Raw genomic sequence first — 15,420 nt, 5'->3', positions numbered from 1 at the left:
TTCAGAGCCTTATTAAAAATTAATATTGATGGACAAGCTTGGTTTTCAGCTTTCACAGTATGGAATGGTCCCTCGAGAACAGGTTGCATAGCCAACATCTGTGAAGGGGGAGACCTCTGCTCTGCAGCTTAGGAGAGTTAAATTACCCATCCCTGCCCCCAAGTTAGGAAATGAGGTCAGAGGCTGATGCAAAGGTAGGTGGCTTTCATGAAATCTCATTGCAGTGAGCACTGAACACCCTGGTGTGACCAGAAAAAAGTCAAGCAACCTGGGTAGCTCCCTTCCAAACAGAAGAACGCAAAATGGTCTGAAAGTGCAAAATAAAGCTGCTTATTCTTTGTGGGACTGGCCAGAGTGTAAGGCCCAGCCCTTAACAGTTGCTTGAATGGAAAGGATGTCAAATTCATGTACTGCCTTTTACTGTTGCAGCTGCAGTTTACTTCTTCTCTCATCTCCAGGCTTGGTTTGCAGTCTTGGTTCCTGCACATTTGCTGTGCCTTCAACAGCCTGTTCGCTGGGACGGAAAGTGCTCAAGTGGTGGCCCTGTCACGTAGCATGCTCTGAGTTATGTAACCAAATATTACACAGGGTTTTAAAACTACCGGTGCAGAGAAGAGAAAGCACTAAATGAAATGCCTGTGGAGGACAACAATGAACTGGGTCATCTATTAAATTTTTCATCTCTTGAGTCTGCTCAAGCCCAGCAGCATCTGAAGCAGTATAAATCTGAGAATTCATGGTCTTAAAATGAGAAAGTAATGGATGAAGAGGCCATTATGAGGTAGATATACAAGGAGCTGTATTCCTTTCCTCTTTTTTTTTTTCTTTTTAAATGCAGCAGGAGGACTTTTGTTGGCAAAGCTGATTGTGTATCCACCTCAGGTTTATCAACCTCCTTTCATATCACGCTGAACATGAATCATTTGCGAAAAGGGAACTATTTCAAAGCAGGGTAGATAATACAGCATGGATGTATTTGACATTTGACAAAGTCTGGTGCAACTCAGAGAGGAGCAAAATGATTTTATTTAATAAAGGACAAATCTGTACAGATGAGACCAGAAGAAAAGTCTCTTGTCTTAATTCTCCTTCTCTCCTCTCCCACCACTACAGTGGTATAATCAAAATTTAAACTGCCGTACATGGGCATAGCTCCCTTGCTATCACTGGAGGTATGCTGACTCATACCAGCAGAAAATATGATCCGTGTGCTTTATAGTAGGTTTGCTAGTTTTTGGTGGTTTCCCCTTGTTTTTAGTGGTTCCAGTTGTTTTCTTGGGAGACTATTACCCTATTTGATAGCCTAATATATACTAATGATATGGTGATAATAATATTCTACTACCTGCCTTCTCTTCCTTGACTCTTCATCCTGTTGTCCCCTTGTTGAAACTTATCAGCACTTGAACAAGGAAGAGGAGAAATTACTTTTCACACTGTAAGCCTGCTAGAATCGTGATGCAGAACGGGGGAAAAGGTTTTGCTTCTGCTTTGTGATGAATAATAAATGAGATGTGTAGTGATTTCTGTTACCTTCGTTTAACAGAGTGAAGTCTGGTGAAGTCCCTCTATTTGTGTTTCTAACTATCTGGCACTGAGATGCTTGGTGCAGTTTGGGTTGGTGCAGACTAGGTGGAGTAAAAGTGAGCCCGTAGGGTGAACAGCACAAGGCTGAGGAAACATGCATGAGAACAGACTGCAGATGGGCGAGATAAACAGGATCCCCAGGCTGTGACTGAGTAGGCAGGCCTCTTTAATGGCTCTTAGCAACGCCCCTGCTTTGACCCTCCTCATATGTGAGGAAAATCAAATCAATACACTGTTCTTCAAACCACGATGCTGCAGCAGCAGCAGGGCATTGTGGCAGCCTTCGTCTCTTAAATTGATCAACGCTTTTCAGTTTGCTGATCTCTGGATATCCATCTCTGCATCTCTGCTGAGGAAGACCCTGACTGCATCTTTAATCAGATTCCTTGAGCTCCCATGCACAACCACCTTCTTATTAGCAAGTATTAGGTAGGCAATTTTAAAGTGCTTTTGGATTTGCAGGCAGCTTTAACGTTGATCTGAGAACTCTACTGTATTCTCTGTAAACATAGCAGAAGCCTCTCTTTAAAACCTACTCTGTTTTAAATCTTGCTTTTCTTCTTCTGTTTTTGTGGTTGGGCAGGGGGGACTGCTGTTTTTTCCTTCTTTTTAAAAAAAAATGTTGTAGCTGATTTGTGCTTTTGGAAAAGGATATTTCCTCGTTGATCCCTCCCCTGTTCTGCAGAACAGCTATAACCGGTGCCATACAGTTACTTTCAGTGTTGATGAACATCTGTTCAACTGTCTACCGTGTAGGGCAGGCTGCTTACTCTTTTATTCTTTAATTTTCCGGTGCGTACTTCAAATCTGCAGATCAGGACTCTACCCACTAAGTAAGTTCTGCTTTGGTTCCAGAGATGGCTAACAGAGGACCAAGCTATGGCTTAAGCCGAGAAGTTCAGGAAAAGATTGAACAGAAATATGACCCGGAATTAGAGTCTAGGCTGGTGAACTGGATTATTGTACAGTGTGGAGAACAGATAGAGCACCCTCCTCCTGGCAGGCAACATTTTCAGACCTGGTTGATGGATGGAACGGTAAGTGTTTTGTCCAATTATATACTTGCATGTGTTTATATGCACAGTGTCCTTAGTTTCTGTCTTGGTCTAGCTAAATTGGTCAGAGCTCATGGCCAGTGCAGAAATACATATATTAGTATCTGATTTATTTCCTTTTGACCAGGAGTCTTAATCTCAGAAGATAATTATTCTACTAGTGCACTGGAATTAGTACAGTACTTATGATTCTTATGAGTCATGCATGTTATATATGAGTATGACTCATTCCTTCAGCGCCTTTTCTCATACAGTTAAATGTGATCTGTTTTAAAATCAGATGTATACTTTTCTCTTTAAGAAATAATCAGTGTTGACAGGGAAAAGCGAAGAGATAGATAGAAAATTTGAAGGATTGGATTATGTCATAATTGTTTTCTTCTTGGGAATAATTCTGTAGCTAAAACATTGTATTCCATTGGTTTATTGAACAACAGGCAGATGCTGCTGTTTGCAGTGGGCTGTAAGAATATGCTAATCGTTGAATCTCTGCCAAAGTGACTTTAACAATATTTCAATTGACATTGCTTATTTTTTTGGCTCGGGCATGTGGTTTCTTCTCTATCAGTTGTTATATAACCTTTACCAGTGATTGCTTTGTTGTTTCTAGCAGATTAGGATTTATATGGTCAGGCTATTGCCGTCAGTTAATGACAGCTTTAATGCATTTCTAATATACTTTGATTATTATCAATTCACTTCTTTGTTTTTAATTGAACAAACTATGTCCCTGACAGAAACTGGCCAGGTCAAAAGCATTTTGCAGCATCGTTTCATGTGCAGAAATTGCCTTCTAGTTTGGTGACTGCTTTCTAATTCTGTTTCTGTATTTATCTCTCAGCTGTTATGCAAGTTAATAAACAGTTTACATCCAAAGGGAAATGAGCCCATTGCAAAGATCTCTGAATCAAAAATGGCTTTCAAGCAGATGGAACAAATTTCTCAGTTCTTAAAAGCTGCTGAAATCTACGGAGTAAGAACAACAGATATTTTCCAGACAGTGGATTTATGGGAAGGTAAAAATAATAAACTGGAAGTCAGCTTGCAGTCTTCATTTTACTTTGCTTTGATGTGTTGTAATGGTGCATTTTGTCTAAGGCATATTCTCGAATGTAATTATCTTTTGTTTCTGTTTGCCTTACCTCATTACCATGTTCTTCTTGTGGTGCATTATCTCCTGTGAGAGATTTATATTACCCTGAGGGCATAACGGAGACTTTCCAAGCTCATGTGTTATCCAAAAGCCCATCACTCTGATAGAAATCCACAGACCTAATAAAACAAATGTTGTCTATGCTAATTATTTCCAAGTAAGTAGCTTCTAATAGCAAATATGGAAACCCCTTATTTTCTGATGACAAGATTTTATTGCAGTTTTCAAATTATAAGCAAAGCTTAAATTAGAGCTATAAAATGCATTCCCAGGAGCATATATGCCTCTGTGAAGCTTACGAGGGCTCATTTACGACTAGCGAGAAGCAAAACTCACTGCTGACACCATGTTAGCTGAGCATCTCTCTGTAAGGATACAGTCTCTTAAGAGAGGTCACTATGGCAACAGCAAAAAAATTCAGAGTGCCCCTGCGGTTTTGCAGTAACCCAGGTGAAGGCTGTCTCCATCCCATGCTCCAAATGGAAGCTGCGCGTTCTAGTGCCTGAAGAGCTGAGTCATTTGTGCGTTCCTATGGCTGGTTTTGCCCACTTCTGTGGTGATGCATCCCTTCCTGGTGCCTTAACCAAATACACTGTATATCCTGCATCTCTCTGGATAAGGTGATGCAAAACGCTTTGTGTGAGGGCTCAGAGCAAGGACAGCCGCAGGGTAGTGAAAGGCAGGTGTGAAAAGGTCAAAAATCTGCCATGAGAATGAAACAGAGGAAAGAGGAAAACAATCCATTGAGAAAGCTGGTCAGCATAGTTTGTGTAAGAACACACATGGAGCAAAAAAAGTGGGGTCTATTTTCACAGGCTGTCGGGATATGTGGAAGAGATGACTCCTCTGAAGGGCACCTCGAGGAATGAAAGACTAGGGAGCTCTTTGTGGGTGGGTTAGAAGGGAAGGATATACTGACAGCTGGAGTTACTGGGATCTGTAATGTTCTCAGGGTGCCAGATCTGCTTGACAAATCCTAGCTTTGGGCACAAGGGCAGGATTCTTTCTTCCAGTTCAGTATTTAGTGTTTCATCCAATCTACCTTTCAGTGTCTTAAATGAAGGGATTTTCACTTCCCTGGAGTAACACCCTCCCCCCCTCAGCCTAGCAGGCTGTTGAAAGAGAAGCTCCATCTATCTTGTGAGGGCTGATAATAGCTCATTTCAGATGCTGTTCTTTGCAGTCTTTTGCATCGCAAAATGGCTTCGCACCATGCAAATGAAAGTATGGTACATTGATCCTTATGATGAAAAGGACTTACTTGCTTTGAAGACAAAAAGCTCATCATGATGGTGGCTCTCCTCATTTCTCTTCCTTTCGCTCATCACCTTTTCTCAACAGATGTAAGGAAAAAAGCTAGTAAATTCCAGAGGACAGGAAGTCAAAACACAACTCGCAACCTAGGAGGGAGACAAACAAGACTTTTCTCCACTGTTATTTTAGGACTTCCCAAAACTAATCTGTGTCTCCTCACTTTCCCACTCCCTTTTCATCTCTCCTGCTGCTCATTTCAGTGCTGAGATGAAACAGTGTGTCTCTCCAGCAGTGAGTCACTGCAAGCTTTTTGTGTCTAACCATAACTCTGACCTCTAGCATCTGTGCTGCTTCAGGGCTGAATCGTCTGAACCTGGATGCATTAGCTGGAGAAAAAGGACAGTCTCTTTTTCACCATTTCATAATTACAGCACTCCTACACTTCAGGCCATAACCTCTTTAAAAAGAGAGGAGATGTCAATGTATGCTTATAGGGAAAGAAAAGTATGTGTGACTGAAAACCAGCTTTTCTCTGGCACTAATTGTTTTCCGAGAGCTTTTGCTTTGAAATTCTTAGTATGATTAATGGAATTGTTTTAGGATGCAATCTGCTGTTGGCTGTTTCAAACTCACTCAGTCCATCTGGTGCATTTTTCTTCATCTCTGTGACTTCTTGGTCCAGGAGAAGTATCACCTCTATTTCAGTCCTTTCTTACTTAAAGGTACTGTGCTGAGCAGCATTCCCTAATCCATGCCCAAGATATTATGTTCACTGTTTTTTACAGATACCTCCCTGGTATATTTCCAGGCAGGCAAGAGGCAGCTGTACCTCTGAATAGTTGTTCAGCCTTTACAAAAAAGCATTTCGGGAATACTTTGCAGAGCAGTTCTCCATCTTTGCGTTTGAACCTTCCCCTTTCTGGACCGGGAGAAGGCGGCCTTCCAGCCAGGTTTCCCCCAAAGAGAAAGGCTTGCCATAAGAAGTGATCAGAGACCGCTTCCTCCTTGTACAGGCAGTGCCAAGATCCTCTACAAGGCTGCGCTGTTCAAAGCACGCTGCAGAGGACACTGAAGATGCAGAAGAAATTCTGTCGGCATGGGTCCCTGCAGCATGATTCAGGGAGGCTGAGGCTGGGGGCCGGGCAGGCGGCCCACATGCCTGTCAATGAACAAGTACTGGAGCTGAGGGAAGGCACTGACCACAATTTACTGCAATGCCAGAGTCAAGCCTGGCTTCAGAGAATGCATATTATCCCTTCTGTCAGATGGCTGCAGTGTTAGGTGACTTTCTCAGTGGAAATTTAAAATTTTTCACGGCCCTTTTTACGCTGACCACCGAGCCCCTTGTATCCTTTGCTGGAAGAGGGCAAATGTCACAAGACCACACGGATTTGGGGTCTTCCCTCACCCGCAGCACCCCTCCTGTGCAGCAAGGAGGCTCTGCAAAGCAGGGCCATGGCCGTGACTTTGTTTTGTCACGTGGCACTCGGCTCCCACTCGGTCTGTTTTTCCCCTGCAGCGTCTCCCACTCGCCACTGACAAATAAAGCAGAGCTGAGTGCAGAGCGTGGGGGGGCTGCCAGATGGCTCCGCGAGGCCAATCATCGTATTTTGCTACCCGTCTTTTGTTTCTTTTTCTTTTTTCTGCGCTTGCCGTCATTGTTCAGCTCATTCACTTTTAAATCCTTCTTCACATCCCTCTTCATCCCAGTCAGTCACCGCGCTCCTTGTTACACGGGAGGCATCCCAAGGACGTTGTATGTGGCATCTGTTACAGCATATGGTGCATCTGCTGCTTCGGGGAGCTCTGAGTGTTTCTGCCTCGCGCTCTTCCGTGTGCGCCTGTGTACGTGTGCGTGTGGGATGTCGGCTCTTCAGCTGCCCTCTTAAGCAAGGACCCTGTCTGATGCAGTTTGCGTTAACAAATACAGTAAAACGAGGATTCTGGATGGCTGACGATTTATTTTCTGAGCAAATGGTCCCCTGCAGATAGGATTGCTATAAACTTTAATAGGCTGTATGACAGCCACAGTTGGAAGCTGCTATATGTTTTCAGCTTTAGGGTGCCTTCCTCACCTCAGCCAGTGTGTTACGCATTTAGGTTTGTATGAACCAAAGCCCTGAGCTGCATCTGCCTATAATCAGGGTGATGCATAGCATAAACACAGAATGTGCAACGCTCGCTTCCCTCTACACTCCAGCTGGTCTACAGTGATTTTCATTAATATTGGTCCACTGGAGGTATTTCTGAAATCTGTTATCATCATTATGTCTCTACTATCTCATGTTTTTATGAATTACTTATTTTCCCATGTGAAGAGCTTACAGTCAAAATCAGATCTGTTAACTGGATAAATTATTTTAGGAAAGAGGAGGAACTGGAACAGAAAGAAAGGGAGGGGAGTCATAGAAACACACATGGAAGGATTTCAGAAGAAGGGAGAGGCAAAAGGCAGATTTCCAACAACTTACCACCTCACACAATCGGAAATATGTGCTGCAACTAATTTTTGCTCGGAAGTTTTCCCAAAGTTAACATGTCTGGATTGGGTAATGAGTTTAAGTCTGTCTGACTCTGATGACTTTATATTCCCTGCTCTTTTTACACCAAGTGACAAAGTGCAAGGCAAGAACCAAGAAAAAAGGGGCAATCTTAATTTTTTAAAAATTTCTGTGTCTCCCTTGTTTGGTTGTTTTGTTTTGTTTTTTTAATTCACTGGAGGAATCAGCAAAAGATGTTGACCAAAAAGGAAAGTTTATTTATTGTCCTCATTTTGGAAGGAGAGACAGGAGGAGGGGATACCATTCTTTAAATGCAAACCTCTATTGAATAAGAGCCTTATATTTCAAAGGTGTAAGGTGCCCTCTTGGAAACCTGGGGGATTTTCAGCTAGGTGGAAGGTGTGCCTCTAAGCAAGTGATAGGGAATTTTACCCTTCCCGATACAGATGGGATAAATTATACCCTGAGAAGCTTTTCTCTCGCTGCTGTTTATGGAGGGAACCTGAAGACCTAGTGATGACCAGATATGTAACTTCCACTTGGCTAAAGATGAGATGAGCCCAGACTTTTTGAAATGAGGAATGAAGTGAGGTAAGATAGGGAGGAAGTGGAAGAATAGTGGAGTGGATGGCAGGAGGCACTGGAACAGGTTGCCCAGAGAGGTTGTGGATGCCCCGTCCCTGGAAGTGTTCAAGGCCAGGTTGGATGGGGCTTTGAGCAACCTGGTCTAGTGGAAGGTGTCCCTGCCCATGGCAGGGGGGGTGGAACTAGATGATCTTTAAGGTCCCTTCCAACCCAAGCCATTCCATGATTTTTGGCAGCCTGAGAAAGGAAGACAGTAGGAAGGATTTGGGAGGTGATTTGATGGTTAAATTGGGAAGGACTGATATGAGTTGTCTGCACAGGAGCTCTCCAGGACTGCTGTGAGCTCTGTTAGCACAGGGACTGTCTGGAATTGCCAGGGGTTAAATGGTGGGATCAGTCTTACCAGTTTACAGGTGAAGAAACTGAGACACAGCACTGTTACTTAACACACTGTTCTCCTTCAGCCATGTTTTACTGAGTATATTACCGTCCTTTGTACACCAAAGTGATCTCTTAGGAGAAAATTTTAACAAAAGGGTTATCTAGAAGGACTTAACATAGTATGGGGGAAGTCATTAAAATAGCCAGAGGCCTGGAAACCTGGAAATGTCTCAGTTGTTAAGTTTCGCTTTAACACTGTCCTTCTGATGACTTTTAATAAGCTCTTGCATGTCAGTACCTCCATTTCAGCAACAGTAAAATAGCATTTATAATGCTATTAATGCACTTTTTGAGGGGAGTTGAGGGAGTTAGTTAATACATCGGATAAGACTGTTTATCAGTGTGCTAAGCTATTTGTTGTGCAAGGATTTCTGATACTAATTTCACTGTCTGGCTTTCTAGGGAAGGACATGGCAGCAGTGCAGAGAACCTTAATGGCTCTAGGCAGTTTGGCAGTCACCAAGGATGACGGCTGCTACAAAGGGGATCCATCCTGGTTTCACAGGTAAAGTCCAAAGCACAGCTGCTCAGAGCTGTCTTCCTTGGGAAGCTGGTAATATCGTCTGCCTTTAAGGAAATTTATTGGGAAAGGAAGGGAAGAATCTTTCCAAAGGTTCCTTGTAACGGAGAGATCTTCTTTCCGGAGTCTAGAGGAGGGAAGCAAAGACTCAACCAGGCAGCAACATTTTCTACCCTTCACTGGTTCCCAGCTTTATCACCATCACTGCTAGGCCCACGTCTTACCATATCTTGTCGGCCTAAAGTTACACCAGGGCTGCTGGGGAGGAGCCCTGTGGGACCTGTGTAGTGCAGCCTTTTCTCATGTAGCCCCGTCACGCCACCTTACGTGTCCCTCCTGCCCCGGAGCTGGGACAGCACTACTGGTACGAGGACGAAGGAGCGCACTGCCCGTGGCTCCAGCTCTGGTTTCCTCCTGGAGGCGCCCCTTTTGAACGAGGCTGTTACAGGCTGTGTAGGTGTGGACGTGTGTGTGCACGCGTGGGGACCCTACGGGATGGCTGGCTTTTGGTAGTGCACACAGGGAGGAGTGCAGCATCCTGCTCCAGGCACCTTCGAGGCACATTCATCTTGCTGTGTGAGGGGCCCACACTGATCACTGAAGAAAAGACATAATTTTCTTGTCCACTGACGTTACCCCTGACTCTTATTCCCTAGAAGGAGAGCAACGATACTTAGGAAATGCAGCCACCAGTTTTGATGACATTCATCTATTTAGCAGCTTCAGCTAATCCTCTGTGTCCGTTTATGAAGAAAAGGGAATGAAAATGGCAGCAGCCATGCAGATATGTGTGTCCTAAGAGTAGCTGGCAGGAAAAGCGTACTTTTGCCTCACATCAGATAACAGGCAGAAAGACTAATGAAGACAAGGCTGTCATGGATGTCTGCAAACACCCATATAGTGAACCCTTTACCGAGCAAAGAGAAGGCATGAAGCCTCTTTGCATTTCTCATCAAACCCAAAATGATTTCATTTCCTAGTCAACTTTTTTGTTGGGGAGTACCACTTGTCTGTGAAGAATTCTCTGTCTTGGCAAAGCTGTTTATTTGCTCTAAAACTCCATTTGTTTTGGCGAGGGAGGCTGAGAAGCAGGGACAGGAAGAAAACGAAATCCTCCCACAGTTAGCCCTCCTGCCCCACAGGCATATTATTGACACGAGATTCTGCCATCCAAGAGTATTTCTTACGCCGAAATGTCTGAGGCATGTTAGCAAAAAGAGTGCTGGCTGCTTGTCTTTGATTTCCTTGAATTTTCAGATGTCTAGGTGAGGCTCAGCAGAAGTAAAGCAAACTTCATTTGCTTTGTCTTAAACCTTGAGCTGGTTTAACTGAGGCTAAGGGAGACTTGAATTTTAGGTGAATAAGTGCAAACTCCTACGCATTCTTTATATGAAATTAGTTTAAATTAGCTTAATACAGTGCACAAATAGATTTGTATTTATGGAATATAATTGGGTTTAAAATTGGGTTCAAATCCAGTTACATGCTTTAATATAAACCAGACATGAAATCACTGTGACCCAGACAGGCTTATTTGATTTATGTAACTAAAACAAAGTCCTACATGGGAAAATTAATTTTCATCTGGACTCTTAATTGTGGATGGGAACAGTTTTCATTGGCATAAATGAAGATGTGATCACCTCCCTTCTCCCCTAGCTGTCTGTCCTGCCCGTACTGCTTGGATAGCCAATCCATATCTATTGCAGCCCCTGAAATACCATTTTGTAGCCACTGCCTTAAGGAAAACTGGTGTTATTTCTATAAGGAAATAACATATTGCAGATCAGGAGCTGTTTTCTGAGTAGCTTACCCATCCCTTCAGGCAGATCAAGCCCCCTCACTGCCACCCAGTGTTAGTCATGAGCCAGGGCTTTCAGGCTGATTCTTAATCGCCTTAAGTTAAATTGAAAGAAGTCAAGATTAAACGGAGTAAGAGTATCCATGCAGGGATCTACAGTGATTAAGATACCCCCACACTTGAACTAAGCCATTTAACTTCCCATTGCCAGTGTCTCACATACCCAGTCCCACCAGGCCTGATTCCCCCTTCCTTGCGTGCCCTAGCAAGGTTCATGGATCCATGGCTGTTTGTTATCTTGTGGTTTGGCAACCACAAGCACTGGTGCAAAGTTGGCACAAAAAGTTAACAGATCTGGTGGGCTCAGTTTGCAGTACGGGTGATGCCAGGTGATGGCAGACAGGCCAAACAGAACTTGACATAGTGTGAGACACTGAGGGGAATAGACTTGCCCTCACCTCTTTTTCTACAGTCTCAGTTAAGGCCATTTCCACCAATCTAAAAGCAAAATGTAAGCACGTGTTGTTATCTGTAAGACCATCATATACTAAATGCGGTGCTTATGATGGTAAAAACAACACTATATGATCCAAACTGTATATGTCATCAACTTTTATTAGCATATCCAAGCTTCCCTTTAGTCTCTCTTTTTATTTCTTCTCCGCAGTTCTCATTTTTTTTCCTGTTCAGGCTTACTTTTCAACTTTCTATGGAATTACTCCACAACACAGCTGAAAATTCCAGGAGGAAAGAGAAAAAATAATAGAATGTGTTCCTGGGATTTTAATTAAAATAAAGGCAGACACAGTGAACCTGAGATTCAATTAGGTAATAGGAGTAGTTCTAAAAACATCCTCTCGTGGAGATCCTGGCAGTAGTTTGGTGCCCGTGTAAGTATTCTGGAAAAGAAATTAAGCAGCAGTGAGAGGGGGTTGCTTTCTGAGGTGCCCGCAGTTCTGTGTGCCTCCCTCCAGAACGGCATGCTTTCTGGCAAGAGCTGTGGGATCTGAGAGCCTCTGATGGGCTTCTGTAAGCCCTCTTACTAGTCTATACATTAACGCTGGAGACCTGTTCTGAAAAATGACAGGTCAGTACTGGTTTCCTGTGGATCTTTCTCACCTTCCTGCTTTGCTGGGCTTTCATGCCGACATGGGTTCTTCTCCTGCAGTGGCCTGAACACCCTGAGCCTAGCAAAAGAGTTTAAGTGCTTTTTTGGACTCGAGCCAGGGTGCTCAGCACAGTACAGGATCAGACCCTCGCAGAGAGGATCATGTTGATGGTTTTCAATCACAGCAGGCACCTAATCTAGCATTCTCATCTAGTGGTGGTGTGGGGAGAAAAGGGGAATTGTAATGCGATGCCATATTACAGGGTAACTTGATTCCAGGACAAACAGACACAGCAGGGAGAAAGGTTGTACCTGGGTGGGAGTGGAGTCTGGTTGATTGAAAGCCTCCCTCAGTCTGGGGCTCTGCCAATTCATATGGCTTATTTGGTAGCAACAGACTGATCCTTCTCCCTTGTAAATTACTTGTTTTCCCTGCCTTGTATAAATGAACGATGAAGCCAAGATGAACAGTTTCTTGCAAGGCAGCAGAGTACAAACTTTTGTGCTGCTTCTTAACCGCCACTTTGGCCCTCAGTGCTATTTTCAGGGAAAAGAGGCTCCTTTTAAACTCCAACAAAGGTTCATTGATCCAAAGGGCTTTTGAGACCAGGGACACGGAACAAAAGTGGTCAGTATGTTTTGACAGAAGATAAAGGACTGTCATACAGTTAAGACACAGGTGCAATGGGCAAAGTCTATTGCTCAGAGGAGAGAGATCTGGAAATGGCAACAGAGCAATTGTTCTGTCCTGTGGGCAACCGTCATCCGCTCTGCGAAAATGAGCAAGTCACTTCTCTGTCCCATTGTTTCTCTGGGTACACTCAGCTCTTATTTACTCCACTCAGTTAAATTAAACCAATTTGTACTGTTGCTCCAGATGGGTATCAACTTGTATTACAGCACAGGTAAGTGTCTCATTGATCAGATCCCATGGACTACAGCTGTCAAGAGCTACAGGGCTTAACACAAATTAACCCTCTCCTGTGTGTTATATACAGCGCTACATAAATATTTTACCTGTCATAGCTGCTGGGGAAGTCCCTTGGACTTCTGGAATAAGTGGTACAGGGGGAGTCTGAAGTCTTGCAGGTTTGACTAGAGCATTACTTCTAACTGCAGGAAAGCAGTTAGCCCAGCCAGTATTGTCCAGCTCATGGGATGGTGCAAATGAAATACTGCATTACAGGGGGAACATCTGTTAACATGAGCCAATTTCAGATAGCTTTTCATGATCCTCTGGGCATATGCAGAATGATGGTATGTGTGTGTGTTGCTTTTTTGTGTGTATCTGGACAGGAAAGCACAGCAGAATCGACGAGGATTTTCAGAAGAGCAGCTTCGTCAGGGACAGAACGTAATAGGCCTTCAGATGGGCAGCAACAAAGGAGCATCACAGTCGGGTATGACAGGCTATGGGATGCCAAGGCAGATTATCTAAAAGCATCTCTGTCTGTAGAGAAAACACTCCTTCTGCAGCATGGTCTGTTAAAAAAAAAAAAAGAAAAGAAAAAAAAAGCTCATTAGTTCCCTTTCTGCCTGGTTTTTAATAGTTAGCGCTCTCTAAGGTTTGGGGTTTTTTTGGTTTGGTTTCTTTGATTTGCAGCTGCAAGAGTTCATCTAGGAACTTGGGTTTTCGTGGTGGTGTGTGTCAGTTCACAGCATGTGCGCACTGCTGCCTCCTACTTTTCACTTCTGAACTATGCAAAGACAATTATTCTGTATTAATTTATTTGCAAAGTGTTATCTTCCATATTTGTCTCACACCGCACTTGTATTTCAACCAGTAACCTCGTTCTTCAATTCAGTGATGATATTGTTTGACCTAAGAATAAAGACAAATTAAAGACACCTCTTAGACTCATTATTTAAAGAGGTAAAAGCAATTAAAACCAACGACCACATGGTACAGTGCTGAGGAGTTAAATGTGTTGAATGATCGATCTGTCTCATCTCTAACTCAGAGCCCTCTCTGAGTGACTTCTTGCTATAGTGTTTACAGTCTGCGTTACGTGTTCAATTTAGTGTTTGTTTAAAGGCACGCCCAATGTGTTTTCCTAAAAAGAAGAAAAGATACATTATCCATTGAGTCTGATTCATGTAGTCCCATCCAATTTAGCTCAGATTTCCCTTGACCCTAGTGTGCTGGGTTGACTGCAGCCGGCAAGCTTGTGGATCAAGCTAAAATCAGTTTAATAGGGAAAGCAAAAGCTGTATGTGAAAACAAAGCAAAGTAAGAAATTAATTCACTACTGCCCATTGGCAGGCAGACATTTAGCCACTTCCTGGAAAGCAGGACCTCAGCATGCGTGACGGTTACCTGTTACCACAGACATACCCCCTTCCTCCTCCTTTTCCCTGAGCTTTTGTTGCTGACCACGACACCGTATGTATGGGATATCCCTTTGGTCAGTCGGGGTCAGCTGTCCCAGCTGTGTCCCCTCCCAGCTTCTTGCCCACCCTCAGCTGTGGGGGCAGAATGAGAAAGGGCTGTGCAGGCACTGGTTAGCACTAGCCACCGCACTGGTGTGTTATCAACTGCCCTAGCCACAAATTCAAAGCACAGCACCCTACGGGCTGCTGGGGAGAAGGTTACCTCCATTCCAGCCAGACCCAGTACACCCAGCAGCAGGTGAGTCTCCAAAATCGGGGAATTCTTCACCATGAAAGGACAGTCTGTCAGACAGAGGTGAGAACAGGCTTTACCTTGTGATAGTTGATACTATATCAAACAAAACACAAAACAAGGTGTGTTTTAAATGCAAAGGAAGAAATAGAAGAAAAGTGCCAAAACGCTTCTGACCTGAAAAACGCCCACAGTTCAAATTCAAATAATCTGTTATGCTCACCTGTGATGGGCTGTAAATGTGGCTGGTAGTTCATTTTGGGACAGTTTGCTGGAGAGTCAATAGAAGAACTTGCTGACGTAGTCATCTAGCTACAGCAGCTTACCAGAGCAGGTTGACCTGCTAGTCAGCGCAGGTTGCCTCGCGGCTGTGTGGCACATACACTTGGGGGATGCACACTATTTTCTCTGTGGGGTTTTCTTGCTCTTTACCTCTGCCGGCTTCACTCGCAAAGCCCCATCACTTCTTCCCCACAGGCATGCGGGAAGGGAAACATGATAACTGAACTCTGTGGGCTTTTTTTAAAAATTCATGACAGACTTCCAAGAAGGCCTGAAAACGTAATATCTGGGCAGGTAACAAATGAAGGGTAATCTGTTCTGACAGCTGTCTAAGCACCTACATACATAGGTAAGGGTGACTTCTGTCTGGGTTTGAACCTAGCGACACGTGGTGGCAGCTAGTTGTCCACTAAGTAGCCCTGCAGCCAGCGACACGCAGATTGATGTGGCTTCAAAAGTTTCTACCACTGAGTAAACTGAAAGGATGACTCCCCCAGCTCAGATGAAGCT

General features: G+C 43.8%; 1 protein-coding gene across 1 annotated transcript; it reads left to right on the top strand.

Annotated features, from left to right (window-relative positions):
• Window positions 1–1,926: 1,926 nt before the first annotated feature.
• TAGLN3 (transgelin 3) lies at window positions 1,927–13,833 on the top strand. The gene is made up of 5 exons (XM_050909385.1): window positions 1,927–2,016; window positions 2,443–2,624; window positions 3,484–3,658; window positions 8,979–9,081; window positions 13,302–13,833. Exons 2-5 carry the CDS (start codon window positions 2,445–2,447, stop codon window positions 13,441–13,443), a joined length of 600 nt encoding a protein of 199 aa, XP_050765342.1. The 5' UTR covers window positions 1,927–2,016; window positions 2,443–2,444; the 3' UTR covers window positions 13,444–13,833.
• The last annotated feature ends 1,587 nt before the right edge of the window (window positions 13,834–15,420 follow it).

This window comes from Gymnogyps californianus, chromosome 1 (genome assembly GCF_018139145.2).
Source record: "Gymnogyps californianus isolate 813 chromosome 1, ASM1813914v2, whole genome shotgun sequence".
Taxonomy (NCBI): Eukaryota; Metazoa; Chordata; class Aves; order Accipitriformes; family Cathartidae; genus Gymnogyps; species Gymnogyps californianus.
Note: the sequence above shows the minus strand (reverse complement) of the source record. Positions and strands in the feature narration are given on the sequence as shown.